Source organism: Brassica napus, chromosome A9 (genome assembly GCF_020379485.1).
Source record: "Brassica napus cultivar Da-Ae chromosome A9, Da-Ae, whole genome shotgun sequence".
NCBI lineage: Eukaryota > Viridiplantae > Streptophyta > Magnoliopsida > Brassicales > Brassicaceae > Brassica > Brassica napus.
Window position 1 is genome coordinate 10527124 of NC_063442.1, and position 13430 is coordinate 10540553.

Here is a 13430-nt window from a genome sequence, read left to right on the forward strand (position 1 = left end):
TAAAGAAAATTAATTCCCAGTTTTTTATCTGGCTCTTCTCAAAACAAATCAAAAACATCATCAAACAGCTCAAAAACGCATTTCGATCTAGCGAGATCCATTTCGAAACGAAGAAGAAATCGAAAGACAGCATTCTTGGGTTTACTTGTCTTGTCTTGTCTTAACTCAATTCGTACGCTTTTAGTCTAAAGCTTCTTCAGATTCTTCTTTAAAGCCGCAACAATGGCGGCCTTTATCAACCTTGAGGATTCACCAATGTTTCAAAAACAGGTAACACTACTTTTCCCCGCATCATGGTTCCAATATATTCTTTGGGAATTGATCGATTTTTATTTGTTAATTTTGGTTTGATTGGATCAGGTGTTCTCGTTAGAAGGAACAACTGATGAGCTTAAAGATCGTTGTCAGAAGCTGTACAAAGGTGTTAAGAAGTTCATGTACGTGTAATTGTACCTACCTTTTTTGGTTTTTTTTTTCGTTTTTTGTCGTAATGTCTTAATCATCTTTCTCTGTTATAGTCTTTGTCTTATTAAAGACTGAGACTTTCTAACTTCATTGTCTGTCTCCTTCTCTTCAGGGGAGTTTGATATGTAACCTCATTTTATTTAAATTCCAATTTTTTTTTTTGTTTCAGGGGAGTTTTGGGAGATGCATCTACTGGAGTAAGCGCCTTTGCAGATTCTCTGGAAGAGTTTGGTGCTGGACATGATGATCCTGTCAGTGTCTCAATTGGAGGTTGTGGATTCACTTTCATTTTATTTAGCCCACTCTCTCTATAATTAGTTGATCACTTAGTTTTGGTGCTATGAAGCTTGTGGGCTCTTTAGTTAATAAAAAACAACTATTTTGCATTCCTTTAGCTCCCCACCTATAAAACTACTTTGATTAGTAAAAAAAACTGTAATGCTTTCCCTTAGATTGTGGGATCTTTGGTTGGTGAAAACAACTATTAATGCATTCCTTTTATCAGACTTCTCTTAGGTTTTGCGGTTTCTGCTCTTGGACTTCTCATTCACTTATTTGCTGAGATTTGAAGCTGAGTCATTTTAGCACACTTGATAGTGGAAAGAATTGGAAAAAAACTTTTAGATATGTTAGAAATGTTGAATGAAAACTTAAGAAACACAGCTTTTATGGAGTTTCATATCTTTCTATTGGCTGATAAAATCTTCCTTCCTGTAATATATTTTTTATTTATAATTTCACGTTCGAGATAAATATATGAGATCTAATTTTATGACTGATTAAACATGGAAGAGTTCCAATAAAATCTGGAAGTTGTTGTTTCTGATTCTTTGTTGTACTTTTGGATGGCACACCATCAGGTCCAGTAATATCTAAATTTGTAAATACACTTCGAGAGCTCTCCTCTTATAAAGAGTTTCTTCGCTCACAGGTAACTCTCACATCTTGTAAAATAGTTTTACACATAAATATCAGGACGCCTCATTATTGGAAATGGAATATTTATATTTGGTTGGCAGCTAAACATTATTTAGGGCACAATAGTCTTGTTTATTCGCTTTTTATTTTATACAAATGGTTTGAATAGACTTATTTTAAGAGTTAAATAATCAACTATACATGTGTCTAGAAAGAGGAGAGAGTGATAAACTTAATAATCTAAAATGATGTGTGAGTTTGAAAATCCAGACTTTAAGTTTCACTTCAAGTTTCACTTCACTGTCATTAGTGAAACTGTTTTGCTGTTGTAGGTGGAGCATGTATTGCTTGAGAGGCTGACGAATTTTATGACTGTCGATTTACAAGAAGCAAAGGTTACTTTTTCTTCTGGCGCTGCAATTCCGCTTATTTTCTACTTTTATGTACAGTACGTAAAGTGAAAATGTTATAGCCTTAAAAGACTAATGAACAAACAGAAGATTAGTTTTTGGTATTTTGTATCCAATTGTTGACAAGTTCTATTTGAAAATGTTTTGTCATTCTTTCTATATGTTCCTTTTCTTGGCGTAAATTGTTTTTAATTACTGTTTTCTACCTTTTCAGGAGTCTCGACGTCGGTTCGATAAAGCTGTCCATTCTTATGATCAGGTAACTAATTGTACTCTGTTGCTTCACTTAAATATTTTACATGGAGAGGTACACCTGTTTATCTCTTAATATGTATGTTTAATTGGGTCACTACTATATATACTCGGATTTTTACTGAAAGTAACAGTAATATCGAAATGGCCAGTGCATTGTCATATAAAAGAAAATGAGTATTAGTTTTAAGGTTTAGTCATCTATATGTTTTCTTCAATTAATCCACATATTCAATGATCATGAGACTTCAAAAATATAATGCTAGATCTGAAGCTATGCTTTGAATTTTTCTTATTCATTTTGAAGGCACGCGAAAAGTTTGTCTCGCTAAAAAAGAATACCAGAGGAGAGATTGTTGCTGAGTTGGAAGAGGTATTACCACTCTATTTCTTACATTTAATATGTTATTTCCTTCTCAGTTTGGCCAGTGAGTAAAACTCAAGCAAAATCTAACGCTGGTTTTACAGGATCTAGAGAACTCCAAGTCAGCATTTGAGAAAAGTCGTTTCAATCTAGTATGTTAAGTCTACAAACAGAAGCCACTAGTTCTATTGTCTTTTGATCTTACTGTGTCTAATTGGTTTTCCCTTTGGTTTAAGGAATGCAGGTAAATTCATTGATGACTATTGAAGCAAAAAAGAAGTACCAGTTCTTGGAATCTATAAGTGCCATTATGGATTCCCATTTGAGATATTTTAAGCTTGTAGGTTTCTTCTTATTTTGCATTTTTGAGACGTCGCCAAGTGTGACTAACTAAGGGAAACATCTTTGCCATCTTGTATTCCTTAATGTGCTCTCTTTGTGCTTCAGGGATATGACCTATTGAGTCAATTGGAGCCTTATATCCATCATGTAAATGTCAAACCCTTTCCAATAATGCCGAATAAAAGTTAAGCCAAAATGCTTAAACTTGAGATCACTAAAAGCTACTTTTCTTCTTTCAGGTATTGACCGATGCTCAACAATCAAAAGAACAGTCTAAGATTGAACAAGATCGGTTTGAAAAACGTATTCAAGAATTCAGAACTCAATCTGAATTAGATAGCCAACAAGTTGAGCCCTCCAATGTTGATGGAAACCATGTTTATAGAACTCTTCCGTATAAAAATGTAGAAGCAACTTCGATAGCAACAGCGGACAAGGAAGTAAGTGTCTCCCAAAACTCATGCAGTAATCAACTGCAAACTGGACATTAAGAATTTTGATGAATCCTTTGCTGATGAGTCTTACATAGTTTCTCTTTTGTACTAATGCAGGTGATTAAACAAGGCTATTTATTAAAGAGATCAGCAAGTCTTAGAGCTGATTGGAAAAGGAGGTTCTTTGTACTTGACAATCATGGATCCCTATACTATTACAGAAACACCGGTAACAAATCAGCGGTATGTGTTCCAAGGTCGTTTTTACTGTCTTGTCTGTCAAACAAGTCTTTCTCACATATGTTTTCTTCTTAGGGATCTCAACACTACTACAGTGGTTTAGGTGAGCATAGGAGCGGCGTCTTTAGGAGATTTCGCTCAAGACACATTCGATCAGCTTCACAAGGAAGCCTAGATTGCAACTTGATCGATCTCCGTACGTCACTGATAAAACTGGATGCAGAGGACACAGATCTTCGACTTTGTTTCAGAATCATTTCTCCTCAAATGACTTACACATTACAGGTACTTTTGTTAGTTAGATATAGGGAGGACGTAAAGGAGCAATATTGGGAGGCTAACACAGCTTATTTCTATATGCTAACTAGGCTGAAAATGGAGCTGATCGGATGGATTGGGTGAATAAGATCACAGCAGCGATAGCAACACGTTTGAATTCTCACTTCCTGCAACAGGTTTACACAAGACGAGTGTTATCTTCTTTTTTGAGTGTTGAGATTGTGTGCTAATAGGTATTGTATTATCTTCTGCAGTCACCAATTAACTATGCTAGTTCTGGTCCTGCTGGTGACGAACTCACCCTGGATCAAAAACAAGATTATAATCAAAGAGTAAATATGGGGGATGATGTCTTTACAACACTCAGAGGAATCCCTGGAAACGATGAATGTGCAGAATGCAATGCACCTGACCCTGATTGGGCATCATTGAATCTTGGTGTTTTGATGTGCATTGAATGCTCTGGTGTTCACAGGAACCTTGGTGTTCATATATCCAAGGTATTTGCTTCTTTTGGTTGTTTATAATTGTTGGTGAACTTAACAATGTTGTAGCCATAGCTTTTGGACACATGCTTTTTTGGGTTAATCTATTATGTCTAGTAGTGCTTCTTTACTGTCATTATATAAGTTAAGATCTTACTTAATCATAAGCATTTTGAGTCTTTTGACACAGTAAGATTTTCTGCAGGTGAGATCAGTCACATTGGATGTGAAAGTATGGGAACCCACAATCTTGGACTTATTTCGAAACTTAGGCAATGCATATTGTAATGGAGTGTGGGAGGGGTTACTTCAGCTTGACCATGACTGGTATCATCTCTCAAGGAAAATTAGATTATCTATAACACAATCAAGAAGTCAAAAATGTGTCCAACATATGATTGATGAACATTTTTGCTATCATTCATACCTCTTGGTGCATTTTTTTTTTGCAGTGAAAAGGGATCAACCAATAAGCTTGCATTGGTTACAAAACCATCGTCAAAAGATTCATTTGCTCTAAAGGAGAAATACATTCATGTCAAGGTATCACATTCAGCGCTGAAAGTTTTATTGACTCATCCTATCATGCCTGTGATAGAGAAAGGGTAATGATACTAAAACCTGATAATATTTTATGCCTAGCCAGTATCTGGAGAAAGCTCTAGTTATCAAAGATGAAAGAGAAACAAACCTTACCGCCTCAAGTAAAATATGGGAAGCTGTTCAAAGTAAGAACATACGAGAAATCTACAGACTCATTGTAACAGCGGATGCGAATATCATCAATACCAAGTTCGATGATATTACTGCTATAGATGCGTATCATCACCTTGCTGATGCAGAAGATGAAGTGAAGAAGAGGCACGATCCAAACGCGTGTCAGAGAATCAAGGATTCGAACGACTCAAGAAACTGTCTTCAAGGATGTTCGCTGTTGCATGTGGCGTGTCAAAGCGGTGACCCGGTTTTGCTTGAACTGTTGTTGCAGTTTGGTGCTGACATAAACATGAGAGATTATCATGGAAGAACTCCGTTGCACCATTGTATTGCATCAGGGAACAATGCATTTGCAAAGGTTTTATTGAGAAGGTAACTAATAATCCAAAAAAACATATTGATTTTTCATTGTCTTATGAGGCACATTTTGCTTGACATGATTGTTTCCCTTTCTTTGGATAATGCAGAGGTGCTCGTCCTTCGATAGAGGATGGTGGAGGATTAAGTGTATTGGAAAGAGCTATGGAGATGGGAGCCATAGCCGATGAAGAGCTCTTTCTTCTCTTAGCCGAGTGTCACTAATATAACATATTAACATTGTCTCTTTTGTTCAGGCAAGTTATCTGTTTGATAAATTTCTAAGACTATGAGACATATTATCGTTGGTCATGTTACTGTAATTGTTGTAGTAGTAATTGGGCATGAGTGGCTCACTGATGTTCTTTAAGGTATTCCATCTTTTAGAGTTAGTTATGGAATGTTACAGATTTGCAATGCGTTATACTTTCAGTTATATATTTTCTCAAATCGAACAATACTCCTCTTGGCTTATTTGTTTTTGCTATGCTCTAGAAAATGGTTATATACCAAATCTTTGAGATACTGCATTGGTATGGGTTGGTCACAGAGAATATATACAAATGAACAAGGCTAGAGTAAGGGAATCTAGATGCACAAATGAGGTTGTAAAGGGGAGTTGCTCTAATTGTTTCCTAGTTTTTTTTTTAGGAATAGTTTACTTACAAATTGGATAATCTTGTTTACTTAAATATTTATTGATTTTGCCTTTTTGCATAAATAGTTTAGTTACAAAATGGATAAATCTTATTTACCTAAAAACATGATTGATGAAGATTTATAACATACTCTCTCATATAAGCTGATATTGTTTTTCATGTAGTATTGCACTAAACTAGACGATAACAAGAGATTAACCTCGTATATGGCTTCAAAAAAATATAATTGGCTATTTTTAATTACAACATTGTTTAGAAAGAATGCAGGTATTTACAATGGACCTTGTGTATCAAACAAGTGAAGTAAAAAACATATAATAAACCGTAGATGCCACTTGGTAGATTTTCTAAGCCATTATAGTGATACTGGAGAAAACACTAACGGATGATATTAACGGATTAAGTAAAAGAATTATTTACTTGTTACAATGATGTAACAATAATATATGTACATAGTAAATTAACATTTCTCAAAAATTATGTAGTGTAATTTATATATAATAAAAAACATGATGCAAAATATTACAACGTAAGTTTTTTATTTTTACTCAAAAGATAATATTATTAGTGTAGATATGCAAGAAACGTAAAACATGATCATGGTCAAAGTGTGTACAAACTACAAAATGTATATAGCATGGCATTTCTTAATTGATTGAAGAAGTCATAACACATCTTATGTCTTACATTAAGATCTTAAAAAGTAGACACAACATTCATTATTATAAATGATTAATCAGCAAAGTAGACGTATTGGAATCAATATCAAAGCTTATGTCCATGATAATGGAGTAACTGCAAAAAGAAGTTTTATCTATTTTAAAAGAAATTTTAGAACTTTAAAATTTGATATTTGGAATAATATGAGATTTCACTATACAAAAATCTCAATTAGAAATTTCATCTTTCCTTGCATTTTATTATTTGTAATCATCTCAAGCTATCATACTTTTTCAGGTTTTTAATTGGATGATACTGGAGAGGTTTGTTTCAATATTTTACGGGATGAGGGTCAATTTGTAAAATAATTATTATACAGAGGGTTCCTTTGTAAAGATTCCTGTAATAAATTGTTAAAAACGACGACTTTCCAACCCTTCACCGCCGTTTGCTCCTTGCAGCCACCTTCTCCTCTCTCTCGCTTTCAAACTCGCAACATCTTTTTAGAACAAACTGAATTATTTTCAAGTAGGGATGTTAAAATGAGTAATTACCCATGGGTGTACCCAAACCCACAAGTATTGGGTTGTGTTTTTGCCTTTCAATAAATAAATGGATTCAAAAGTGGGCTTTTACTCTTAAATAAATAAATGAATTTACACTATATGGATAAACCAAATAGAGTGAATGGGTACCCACAAACCTAAAAAATAGTTAACGACGACGTCGAAACTTCTCTTTCTTCTCTGAGACTACGACTTCGAAACCTCCGTCGTCTTCTCTGAGACTCCGACTCTCCCTCTAACCTAAAGTCTGAATCGTCGAGTTTCACCGTCTCTCAGGTTCTCCCTCTCTCTCTCCCTCTCCCTCTCTCTCTCCCTCTCCCTCTCTCTCTCTCTCTCTCTCTCTCTCTCTCTCTCTCTCTCTCTCTCTCTCTCTCTCTCTCTCTCTCTCTCTCTCTCTCTCTCTCTCTCTCTCTCTCTCTCTATCTCTCTCTTGTTTTGATTCTGATTGTTCGCTTGTCTCAGGGAAGAAACATCATCAGGTTTTGATTCTGATTGTTCGCTTGTCTCTGTAGCAAACCCATCATCAGGTTTCCTCTCTAACTCTCTTCTCTAGCTTCTTTTGTTAGCGAAGGAAAATTAGTGTTGTTGATGAAAATTTTGGGTATTATTGAATTTAGTATGTGTTTGGTTTATGTTGTAGACCTTGGCTCGTGTTTGGTAGGTTTAGTCTTTGTTAAAATAGTCATGAATGTGTTCGTCGAAATGTCCCAAAGAGAATCTCTCTTGTTTTTTATAAAACTATTTTGCCCAATTCTCTTGTGATATGTTACTTTTCCGTGTCCTTGCGTTAAATCATATAAGTTATGCAACACAACACACTATGCAATACGTTATTGAAGCATAGTTGTAGAAAATTAGCTTGTGTTCATTTGAAAAAATTATGGAAAATTTACATTTTTTAAGAGTTGAAAGAAGACCCTTTTAGTGTAGAAGCTAAAGTATATGTAGAATGTTATGGTCTGTTACTGTGTTCGCTTGATCTCTTTCTATATGTACTTAAACATCAACTTCTCTTTGTATATGTAGATGGATTCCCAGTCAGTGAGAGTACTTGCAGGACTTGAAAATGAGCAACTGGATGTGGACAGAGAGGAGAATGAAGCTGAACTTCAAGGAGCCCACAGTGAAACTCAAGTGACTCAACCAACGAAAATGGTATTTCAGTCTAACAAACGCTTAAAGGCTGATGTTTGGAAGGAATACATACCGGTAGGTGTAGGGATAGATGGAAAGAACAGAGGCCGTTGCATTTATTGTTGTAAGGAGTTAGTAATAGAAGTTAAGAATGGAACATAATCTTTGAAACGGCATTTAGAAATCTGTCCAGTGAAGCCTGAAGGTGATGGCAATGCTGAAAGGAAGTATGATCACAAAGTAGATCGCGAAATGACTAGTGAGCTTATTATCTATCATGATTTTCCTTTTCGGTATGTGGAGTACGAGAAGGTTAGGGAAAGAGATAAATATTTGAACCCAAAGTGTGTGCATATATGCCGACCAACCACTGCTGCCGATGTCTTTAGGAAATATGAGATGGAGAAAGCAAAACTCAAAAGACTTTTTGCAAATCTCAAAAGTCGAGTGTGTTTTACAATAGATCTTTGGTCAGCTCGCACGGTGATGGGGTAGATTTGTTTGACTGCCCACAATATTGACGATGGTTGGACCTTAAACAACAAGATCTTGGCGTTTTGTGAAATCAAGCCTCCTCACACGGGTGATGAAATGGTGTTGGGTTGCTTGAAGGAGTGGGGCTTCGAAAAGAAGGTATTCTCCTCCACCTTAGATAACGCTACTAGTAACACTAGTATGCAAAAGATTCTTACACATCGTCTTCAGATGGTTGCTGGATAGATTGCCATGTAATGGAAAGTTCTTACACGTGAGGTGTTGTGCCCATATCCTAAATTTTATAGTGAAGGAAGGATTGGAATTAGCTAATAGTCTGTTGGAGAATATCCGCGAGAGCGTGAGGTTTGTGAAAGCCTCTCAATCAAGGAAAGATGCTTTTTCTGCTTGTGTTGAAAGTTTGGGGATTATGGGTAGCTCAGGATTGTCTTTAGATGTATCTACTCGCTGGAATTCAACCTATGATATGCTCGCAAGGGCTCTTAAGTTCTGTATGGCGTTTGCTAGTTACAAAGTTTGTGATAGGAGTTATAACACGCTGCCTTCAGAGGAAGAATGGAAACGTGGGCAGAAAATTTGTAACTTCCTGAAGCCTTTTAGTACCATCACAATATACTTCTCAGGTATGAAATATCCAACTGCGAATATATACTTCATTCAAGTTTAGAATATCGAATTGCTATTGAGGAAATATGCAGATTGTGATGATGAGGATTTGAGGTTAATGGCTAGGAGGATGCAAATCAAATTTGCAAAGTACTGGGATGATTATAGCATAGTTTTAGCGATGGGAGCTATGTTGGATCCAAGGTTCAAGACTCAGATACTCAAAAAAACTTTTGATAGGCTAGATCCAACTACTTCCGAGAAAAAAGTTCTAGTTGTAGTGCAGAATCTGAAGGATCTGTACGAAGAGTATACGAGCAAGCATGTGACGGGTTCGTCTTCTAGTTCTAACTATTCATCAACACCAGATGACCTTCTTAATGAATCACCCCTTGATGATGATTTGAACGCTGTAAGATTACTTAATTTACTTCTTTTCTTGTCTTGATGAGTATAGTTGAACTTGTCTGATTATATTGATGTTCTTGTCTGATTACAGTATAGGATCTTTTTGAACTTGAAAGGAGTATTCACCATGGTTCAGATAACACAAAGACGAGTTTGAAATTGTTTTTGGAAGAGCCGAGGCTTGAGTTAAAAGCTTTTGCAGATATAGAAGTTTTGAACTATTGGAAAGAAAATGGGCATCGCCATGGTGACTTTGCTGCGCTAGCAATGGATCTTCTCAGTATCCCAATAACTACAGTTGCATCAGAGTCCGCTTTCAGTATCGGTGGTCGTGTGTTGATCCCATACAGAAACCGCCTTCTTCCAGACAATGTGCAAGCATTGCTTTGCACTCGTAACTGGTTGCGTGGTTATCCAGAACTTGAAGGTAACTTTACAGTATGTGCATCCATGTGTGTGCTTCATGCATTCATTGTTCGTTGTTTTTGATGCTTTGACTTAGATATTAGCTACAGCGATTTAATATTCCTCTATGTGTCTCGTCATTGGCTGTAAACGTTTGAGACAGTAATGTTATGTCTTTCTTATGGCTTTGGACATTCATGATTAGTCATTGCAGTTGTAAGAATTTGATTCTTGGGTCAAGATTTCTAGTTTCTGGTGTTGTTGAAGCATTAGTAAAGAGCATATTGATGTGCCTTTGGTGACAATTTGTTGTTCTTCACCACTAACTTTGGTGACTGATGCTTTGGTGCTTTGTTTGTTTTGATATTCTAGGTGATATTGAAGATAATTTCGATGAGAAAGCTACAAATGTTGCAAGTTCTTCAGGAGTATAAGAGAGATTCAAGATTCAAGAAGCTACAAATGTTGCAAACTACAATTTATTTTAATCTGAATAAAAATACTTTTGCTACTTCTTTACAAATGTTGCAAGCTACAACTTGTTTCAATCTGAATCAAATATGAATTTATTATAACTGTGATTTTAATATTTATGCATAGGTATTTAAATTATCTTTTTATCAGTATATAAAATGTATAATTTGATTATGTATGCAAAAAGATATAAATATTTTACATAATCGCTTTACAACAAATAAAATAGTTTGGGTATCCATGGTAAACCTATACCCTACTGAATTATTTTATGGATTTTAATTTAACTATGATGTTTTTAAGATTTCGCGGGCTGGGTATAAACTGGGTCGGACTTTTTGTGGATTGGGCTGGGCTGGGTTATTTCACCCATTTTAACATCCCTATTCCCAAGCTTATTTGCTTCTCCTCTAAAACCATTCTTTTGTAAGGATTCTATCGAAACTTGATAAACCCTAATTGTTTTTGTTTTCACAATCGAGCTTCCCTGCAGAGAAAAGATGGTGACTGAAGAAGACAAGATATTCGCCAAGAACTTCAAAATCGACGACCTCTCCGACGTCCCCGCCGGCCTTCCTCCGCATCTGAAACTCAAGCAAAACCGTGTCGTCTCTAAAAAAGATGCTTCCGTTGATGTATGAACTTCTCTGTTCTTACTTCCAATATTACAGTCCCTTATGCTCTCTATTGTTGCTTATAAGTTCATCTAACTGAAGAAAGCTGTGATTTTGTGAGTTGGGTCTTAGAGTTTTACAAGATTACACTCTGCTTTTGCTGTCTTATTGTCAAAATCTAAATGATAGTTGTCTGAAAGTTGAAGTCTTTAATCTTGTTCTGCCCTTTATGCTTATAAGTTCATCTAACTAAAGAAAGCTTTGATTTTGAGAGTTGGGTCTTAAGTGTCTTACAAGATTACACTGTCGCTTTAGTATCTTTTTGTCTGAATACAAATGTTAAGTGTGGTGCTTGTCTGAAAGTTGTAGTCTTTAAATCTTGTTCTGTTCTTGTGATTTTGTGTAGACTGCAGATGCCATTTACTCGGGTAGCTATGTCTCTTCGGGAGTAGACAACAGTGTGAAGCTAGAAAACTTCTATGAGGATTTCAAAGTTGATGTGATTAGTTGCACGGAGACAGACATGGAGTTTGATATGATCGGTATCGATGCTGCATTCGCCAATGCTTTCAGAAGGATCCTTATAGCTGAGGTCTGTCCACTGTCTCCCAGCAACAATATCTGATGACTAGAATCTTTGGTCTAAAAGTGTTGTGTTTATTGCAACAGGTTCCTTCAATGGCGATTGAAAAAGTGCTTATAGCATACAACACGTCGCTTATTGTAGACGAAGTTCTTGCTCACCGGATTGGTCTCATTCCCATTGCCGCAGATCCAAGGCTCTTTGAATATTTAACCGGTAAGAATACAATCCATCTTCATATGCAAACAATCTTTGTCTTGTCAGCTTATTCTTTTATATATGTTTTATAGAGAACGATCAGCCAAATGAGAAGAACACCATTGTTTTCAAACTCCATGTGAAATGTCCCAAAGGTCAACCACGTCTTCAAGGTAATAAATAATGTCTGTTCTTATAAAGTTAGCATCAGAGGGTTCCTTGTTTTTATTGTCAGCTCATATGAATGTAGTTTTAACGAACGAGTTGCAATGGTTACCAAATGGAAGTGAGTTTCTGAAAGAAACCGGAGGTTCAACCTCAAACTCAAACTCAAACTCAAAGCCAAAAACTTACACTTCATTCAGCTGTAGCCAAGATTCTCTCCCTGAATTTGCTGATAACCCTATCACCCCGACCTACCTCGATATCTTGATAGCAAAACTCAGCCCTGGTCAGGTACTACTCTGGTTTTCAACACTTCTTCTTACTTCACTTGCGATGAGAGATGAACCAAACACTTGCCTGTCTTAATTTGATCTCCTCCTTGTAGGAAATCGAGCTTGAAGCTCATGCGGTTAAGGGCATCGGTAAAACACATGCAAAATGGTCCCCAGTAGGTACAGCTTGGTATCGAATGCTACCTGAGGTGTGAGAAGTTTGTTTAGACCTCAAACTCTATTCTTCTTCAGTCTTTGCCTTATCCTAATCTTTCTTGTAATGCTTTTCTTGATGTTAATCTTAGGTGGTTCTACTTGGAGAAGTTGAGGATGAGAAAGCTGAACGACTCGTAAAAGTCTGCCCACAGAATGTTTTTGACATTGAAGACATGGGCAATGGTAAAATCAAAGCATTCCACACTTTCCTTCAAAAGCTTCTTATGGTTTCGATTTCATAGTGACTTGTGGTAAAACTGGCAGGTAGGAAAAGGGCAACGGTAGCACAGCCTCGCAATTGCACATTGTGTAAGGAGTGCATAAGGGACCATGACTTGGTTGACCTGGTGGATCTACGCAGTGTCAAGAACCATTTTATATGTAAGAAAAAACCTTCATTTTACTCTGATATGTCCGAAAGAAAACCTAAGTGAGTTTGCTCTTTGTGTTTGGTCAGTTAAAATTGAGTCCACAGGATCACTGCCTCCGGATGTTATTTTCACTGAAGCTGTGAAGATACTGGAAGACAAGTGTGAACGTGTAATCGCTGATCTCTCTTGAAAAGAGATTGTTTTTGATTTACCCCTCTACTGGCATTGTTCCGGTTTTGTTCAATTTTGTTGTTTGTATGAAATACTCTCCTTATTATTAATATGAAGAACCCTAAAATTAATTTTATAGTTTTTGTTTACTTCGAAACATCTGAAATAAA

At 36.2% G+C, this 13430-nt stretch overlaps 2 protein-coding genes across 3 annotated transcripts; both read left to right on the forward strand.

Annotated features, from left to right (window-relative positions):
• The first annotated feature begins 16 nt into the window (after positions 1–16).
• Positions 17–5723, forward strand: LOC106366577 (ADP-ribosylation factor GTPase-activating protein AGD2). Of its 2 annotated transcripts, XM_013806199.3 has the most exons (19): positions 17–270; positions 361–437; positions 635–735; positions 1326–1396; positions 1716–1778; positions 2008–2052; positions 2353–2418; positions 2514–2561; positions 2654–2749; positions 2857–2898; positions 2991–3191; positions 3303–3428; positions 3501–3710; positions 3794–3880; positions 3959–4204; positions 4395–4516; positions 4642–4732; positions 4836–5278; positions 5374–5723. In XM_013806199.3, the coding sequence occupies exons 1-19, from the start codon at positions 223–225 to the stop codon at positions 5486–5488; spliced, it is 2298 nt and encodes a 765-aa protein (XP_013661653.2). In that variant the 5' UTR covers positions 17–222; the 3' UTR covers positions 5489–5723. The 2 variants fall into 2 exon arrangements, with proteins under 2 accessions (XP_013661653.2, XP_022548271.2); XM_022692550.2 differs by lacking the exons at positions 17–270; positions 361–437; positions 635–735; positions 1326–1396 and having other exon boundaries at positions 1714–1778; positions 2646–2749.
• A 5350-nt stretch (positions 5724–11073) lies between these two features.
• Positions 11074–13396, forward strand: LOC106366576 (DNA-directed RNA polymerases I and III subunit RPAC1). Its single transcript, XM_048739863.1, has 9 exons — positions 11074–11305; positions 11691–11876; positions 11954–12083; positions 12158–12238; positions 12316–12521; positions 12616–12711; positions 12808–12901; positions 12983–13099; positions 13176–13396. The coding sequence occupies exons 1-9, from the start codon at positions 11171–11173 to the stop codon at positions 13277–13279; spliced, it is 1149 nt and encodes a 382-aa protein (XP_048595820.1). The 5' UTR covers positions 11074–11170; the 3' UTR covers positions 13280–13396.
• The last annotated feature ends 34 nt before the right edge of the window (positions 13397–13430 follow it).